At 42.3% G+C, this 6,730-nt stretch overlaps 1 protein-coding gene across 1 annotated transcript; it reads left to right on the top strand.

Moving 5' to 3' along the window:
- The first annotated feature begins 595 nt into the window (after window positions 1-595).
- On the top strand, window positions 596-3,913 carry LOC121240799. Its single transcript, XM_041138330.1, has one exon. It carries the CDS (start codon window positions 596-598, stop codon window positions 3,911-3,913), a length of 3,318 nt encoding a protein of 1,105 aa, XP_040994264.1.
- The last annotated feature ends 2,817 nt before the right edge of the window (window positions 3,914-6,730 follow it).

Here is a 6,730-nt window from a genome sequence, read left to right as displayed (position 1 = left end):
GAAATGCCCACATGAAAAACATACTAAATACATACAAACAATTAAGCAAAACTTCACTCACCAAAACCATGGACAATACTAGAGAATGCCATTGCACAACTAATTCCAGCCAACAAGAAACTTTGCTTAGCACAGCGCATCGATTTGTTCTAGGATGCTTATGGATAATGAAAAACCACATTACAACCTAAAACAGTTCCTCAAAGCAAATATGATGCAGCACACGAATTATCAAAGAAGGACCAGAAAATTCAGCCATGAATGGTGGAAGGTTGCAGTAGTTTTCCAAATGAGATCAAGATAGCCGAGTCTTTAGTTTCAACAGATTTTGTTTCCTTTCGGATAAAGTTTCCTTAGTTGTTAACTTTACAGCAATTTCCTTTCCATTCCGAATAAGTTTCCTTAATTGTTCTACATTTCTTTATATGCGGATTGAGCATTGTAATGGGGATTGATTATTGATTGAAAAAGAAAACAAAGTATCACTGTGTTGTTTCTTCCTTTGCACGTAGGAAACACAGATTTCCTATTTGTTCTGTTTTATTACCTTCCGCTATGCCAATTTTGGCATCAGAGCAAGGTTGCGCCTGGCTCAATGGCAAGAAATGAAAACAATCAATCCCAGAATGAGGGTCCTGGTGCGCAGGCCCTTTGGGAATCTATCCAAGCACAAAACCGACAAAACCAGGAACGGTTTGAAGGGATCGAGCGCATGCTACAAGAGATTCAAAGGTCTATCACTAATGTCCATATGGAGGGCAATAGGGACCAAAACGAGAGAAGGCCTGGCGGGGGCAGAGGATTTAGACCACCACAGCAAGACCATGTGGGAGATAACTCCTCCAGTGAGGAAGAACTCGAGAACTTGGTGGGAGGAGGAAATCAAAGAACTCGTGACGGTAATACCAACTTCAAGATTAAAATTGACTTACCGTGTTTTAACGGACATCTCCATGTCGAAAGTTTCCTTGATTGGCTCCTAGAAGTAGAGAACTTCTTCGACTACATGCAGATACCAGAGGTTCAACAAGTGAAATTGGTGGCCTATAAGCTACGCGGTGGAGCGTCTGCTTGGTGGGAACAAACACAGAATAACCGAAGGCGCCAGGGTAAACAACCCGTCCGCGTGTGGCCTAAAATGAAGAGATTGATGAGAGCACGATTCCTTCCGCCAGACTATGAGCAACTTCTCTATCAGCAATACCAAAATTGCCGACAAGGTGCTAGGACCATCAATGAGTACACTGAGGAGTTTTATCGCCTGAACTCTCGGAACAACCTTGCGGAAACTGAGGGGCAGCAAGTGGCAAGGTACATTGGTGGGTTACGCGTTGCCATACAGGATAAAGTTACACTGCACGCTGTATGGACACTATCGGAAGCAGTCAACTTAGCCATGAAGATTGAATCACAGCTTTCCCGTCCCCCTACCAGAGCACCGAATCTCACACCATCAACTAAAGGGGCTGAGCCGCCAACTCAGTCGAATCCACCACACTTTCCTTCATCCAGCCGTGACCAGCGGACACAAAATAACTACCAGGTTCCTAAGGCCAACACTATCCCGACTGGGACGAGAGGAGGCACCAGTCAAAATCCATACAACAAACCAATAGCCGGAAAGTGTTTCCGCTGCAACCAACCAGGACACCGCTCCAACGAGTGTCCTGCACGTAAGTCTGTCAACCTGGTGGATGGTGATGATCCAACTAAGGAGAGTGACGATGAATCAGAAGAGGACGGAGAGTTCGTTGAAGGGGATGAAGGGGACTTGGTGAACTGTGTTATCCAGAGGCTACTCTTGGCGCCGAAACAGGAAGATCATACTCAGAGGCATGTTATATTCAAAACCCGCTGCACCGTCAATCAAAAAGTTTGTAACTTGATCATTGATAGCGGGAGCTGTGAAAATATCGTATCAAGGGCGTTGGTGTCCACCTTACAGCTGAATACAGAGAAGCATCCTAAACCTTATAAAATCAATTGGATCAAGAAGGGTGCCGAAACAAAAGTAACTTCCACCTGTCGTATTCCATTTTCAATTGGTAAATTCTATAACGACGTTGTAGATTGCGATGTTGTGGAGATGGATGCCTGTCATGTGTTACTTGGGAGGCCATGGCAGTACGATGTGGACGCCACGTATAAGGGGCGCGACAATACTTATACATTTTGGTGGCATGAACGGAAAGTAGTGTTGCTGCCTACGGGAGAACGACCCCACGATGCTACGGTGCATGAGAAGAAAGCTAGTTTCCTCACCGTGTCAGAGGACCAGTTCTTAATTGATGCAAAAGAGAGTGGGAAAATCTTGACGCTGGTTGTGAAAGGTAGAGCAGAGGAAGCAGTCTCTGAGTCATCTCCACCTGTTCGGCAACTATTAGAGGAATTTTCAGATATTGCTCCGCAGGAGCTACCTGCCGGATTACCCCCCCTGCGTGACATCCAACACTGCATTGATCTGGTACCAGGCGTCAGCCTCCCCAATCTGCCTCACTACCGTATGAGTCCCAACGAGCACAAGATCTTACAAGACCAGGTAGAGGACCTCATACGAAAGGGACTCATTCGAGAAAGCATGAGCCCCTGCGCTGTCCCAGCGTTGCTTATGCCAAAAAAAGACGGTAGCTGGAGGATGTGCGTGGATAGTCGCGCCATCAATAAGATCACGGTAAAGTATAGGTTTCCTATACCACGACTGAATGATATGTTAGATATGCTTGCAGGATCGAAGGTCTTTTCGAAGCTCGACTTAAGAAGTGGTTACCACCAAATAAGAGTTCGACCTGGAGATGAGTGGAAGACAGCTTTCAAAACAAAGGAGGGACTATACGAGTGGTTGGTCATGCCTTTCGGTTTGTCGAATGCACCTAGCACTTTCATGAGAGTCATGCACCAAACTCTCAAACCTTTCATCGGCAAGTTCGTTGTCGTGTATTTTGACGATATTCTCTTATACAGTCAGGATGAACGGCAACACATGGAGCACTTGAGGGAAGTACTTTCGGTTTTGAGGGAAAATAAGTTGTACATCAATTTGAAGAAATGTAATTTCCTAACCAGCAGGTTGTTATTCCTTGGCTTCGTCGTTGGTGAGGAAGGGGTGCATGTAGATGAAGAAAAAGTCCGAACCATCCGGGAGTGGCCCCGTCCATCCACCATTACCCAAGTCCGAAGTTTCCATGGGCTAGCGACCTTCTATCGGCGTTTTATTAGAAACTTCAGCACCCTTGCTGCACCTATCACGGAATGTATGAAGAAGGGGCAACTCCATTGGGGTGAAGACCAGGACGTGAGTTTTGCTGCCATTAAGGAGAAATTGTCTACAGCCCCTGTTCTCGCACTACCCAGTTTTGAGAAGTTGTTTGAAGTGGAGTGCGACGCTTCCACCATCGGTATTGGGGCCGTTCTCTCACAAGAAGGCAGACCTGTTGAGTTTTTCAGTGAGAAGCTAAATGAGGCACGACGCAAATGGACTGTCTATGAGCTAGAGTTTTATGCAATCATTAGGGCGTTGAAACACTGGGAGCACTACCTAATCCAACGTGAGTTCGTACTATACAGTGATCACCATGCCCTGAAATTTGTCAACAATCAAAACCATGTGAACCGAATGCATGCAAGGTGGGTTACATTCATACAAAAATTTACCATGGTCCTTAAGTACAAGTCTGGTCAGCACAACAAAGTTGCGGATGCTCTCAGCCGACGAGGAGAGCTCTTGCTCACCCTACGGACTGAGATCACTGGTTTTGAACAGCTTAAGGACCTCTATGTGGAGGATGAAGATTTTGCAGAGGCATGGAGGAGGTGTAAACTTAAGCAACCTGCGATTGACTTCCACATTCAAGATGAGTACCTATTTCGGGCAATCAGCTTTGCATACCACGGTCATCGTTGCGTGAACACTTAGTGCGTGAATTGCATGGGGGTGGTCTGGGAGGTCATGTGGGAAGAGATAAGACTATAGCCTTAGTGGCCGAACGTTACTATTGGCCCCAACTGAGGCGAGACGTGGGAAGATTTGTTCAAAAATGCCCTATCTGTCAAGTGGGGAAGGGGCAGTCACAAAATACCGGATTATACACCCCCCTGCCTGTACCAGAAAACATTTGAGAGGATGTAAGTATGGACTTTGTGCTTGGTCTCCCACGAACTCAACGAGGAGTGGATTCGGTCTTTGTGGTTGTCGACCGGTTCTCAAAAATGGCCCATTTTATCCCTTGCCGAAAGACAGCTGATGCATCTAATGTTGCCCACCTTTTCTTTAAGGAGATTGTGCGACTTCACGGAATTCCGAAGTCGATCACCTCAGATAGGGACGTCAAATTCCTCAGCCATTTTTGGATCACCCTCTGGAAGAAGTTTGACACGAGTCTTAAGTACAGCAGCACTTGCCACCCACAAACGGATGGTCAAACGGAAGTGACCAACCGAACATTGGGAAACATGGTCCGATGCATTTCAGGGGACAAACCGAAACAGTGGGACGTCTGCCTTCCACAGGTGGAATTTGCTTTCAATAACATGGTTAATCGATCAACTGGGAAGACACCCTTTGAAATTGTTTATACTCGACCTCCGAAGCATACCTTGGATTTAATTCCTCTTCCTAAACTTCCTGGATTTAGTACGGCAGCAGAAGGCATGGCAGCAAGAATCCAGCAAGTCCATTCGGATGTTCGTCTTAATTTGGAAAGAGCTAACTCACGCTACAAGCAAACAGCAGACAAACATAGGCGAGCTAAAATTTTTCAGGAGGGGACTTGGTGATGGTTCATCTTCGCAAACAACGTTTTCCTGTAGGGACCTACAACAAGTTGCAGAATAAAAAGTTCGGTCCATGTCGGATTGTCAAGAGGATTAATGATAATGCATATGTTATTGACCTCCCTGATAATATGTCGATCTCTTCTACTTTCAATGTGGCAGATATCTTCGAGTACCATCCACCAGATGAACTACTCTATCCTGAACACAGCTCGAGGCCGAGCTTCATCCACAGTGGGGAAGAATCTGATGCAGCACACGAATTATCAAAGAAGGACCAGAAAATTCAGCCATGAATGGTGGAAGGTTGCAGTAGTTTTCCAAATGAGATCAAGATAGCCGAGTCTTTAGTTTCAACAGATTTTGTTTCCTTTCGGATAAAGTTTCCTTAGTTGTTAACTTTACAGCAATTTCCTTTCCATTCCGAATAAGTTTCCTTAATTGTTCTACCATTCTTTATATGCGGATTGAGCATTGTAATGGGGATTGATTATTGATTGAAAAAGAAAACAAAGTATCACTGTGTTGTTTCTTCCTTTGCACGTAGGAAACACAGATTTCCTATTTGTTCTGTTTTATTACCTTCTGCTACGCCAAAATAGTTTACTGCATGATTCTTAATAGGCACACACTGCAGTTGCCATTGAAGTAAAGGACACACAAAAGAACTCTTATCCATTGAACATTAACTGCATGCGTTGTCTTTGATTTTGTATAATAGGACTTAGTTCCAGAGCTATATATATAGATATATATGTATGTATATATAAGATTCTACCCTGAGGAACTGCCAACAAGCAACATAGAAACTTAAATATGTAAAATCATTGACTCATTATAAAGGCCACATTTGGTTATACTTCACAAGCAATCATTCAGAAGCTCCAGCTCAAAAAACTTTCAGAAATCAGTGCATAAGCCTGCCCTGTTTCTGCCATAACAAAACAACATGTTTTAAAAAGAATGATTTAAGGAAGCACAACCAAATGCTGCCTTACCTTCATTTTGCTTAGAGAAAACTTCTGGATTTTTTTTTCAAAAGTAAATTGCATGTTGGTGGATCACAAAATGAAAATTAAAGCTGGTAAAAATATGTGAAAAAAGATGTAGCAGCAGACAAAAAGCTTATAATTCTTAATGAGTTGATAGTCATAATAATGATATATCAGCAAAAACACCAAGACAACAAATTGGACAGTATACAAAATGTGGCACTACAAACAACTAATGAAAAAAAAAAGAATCATAAAAGAAGAAAAATATATTTGTACCCAAAGGATACTTTTCCTTGCACACTTCATGCATTCAATCCCTCCCCTATCCAAGAAACTAAATGTGTGAATCGAAACAATACATGCACAATAAACTTGCTGCAAAGGAAGACTAATTATTAAAAAGTATCAACAAGAAACTTCAGAATTTTTGTTTCAAGAATGCAATATACCAATGTGATATCTAACACACCACTAACGAATAATAATAAAACAGGAAAAATTGCAAGCAAGCATCATAATTTCATAGAGTATTTATGTTACAATGTGACAGATCAATATAAGAGTGTTTCAAGTATCAATACAAAAGCAGGAAAGATTTCATTTTGAATAAGTAATACATAATCAGAGTATTTGTCATTTACATTCTAAATGAGATAAAAAATCTGTAAACAAAATAATGAAACTGATATAGTTGCTAAAGGCATAAAAATTACACACTAAATTTTAAATTAGGCTGTTCGCAAAGATTTCACATGTCATGAAACTCAATCAAAGTTAAAGAAATAAAAGCCCATAAAAATTATGGACCATATTCTTACCTAATTGAGTACAAGAATTTCACAAGGTGATTGATGGATGCTGATAGAAGTAGACCAGCTGGCAAGCATTTTGGTATACCAATAATTCGAAATCAGGGAAGAACAAAAAATATATAAATAGGAAAATGAATCAAACAGTGAGTATAA

Source organism: Juglans microcarpa x Juglans regia, chromosome 7S (assembly GCF_004785595.1).
Source record: "Juglans microcarpa x Juglans regia isolate MS1-56 chromosome 7S, Jm3101_v1.0, whole genome shotgun sequence".
NCBI lineage: Eukaryota > Viridiplantae > Streptophyta > Magnoliopsida > Fagales > Juglandaceae > Juglans > Juglans microcarpa x Juglans regia.
The sequence above is the reverse complement of the archived record's forward strand: the minus strand, read 5'-3'. Positions and strand labels throughout refer to the sequence as shown.

Bases quoted from the DNA above. Each gene is read 5' to 3' on its own strand.
- LOC121240799 (XM_041138330.1), top strand. From the start codon at position 596: ATGGCAAGAAATGAAAACAATCAATCCCAGAATGAGGGTCCTGGTGCG.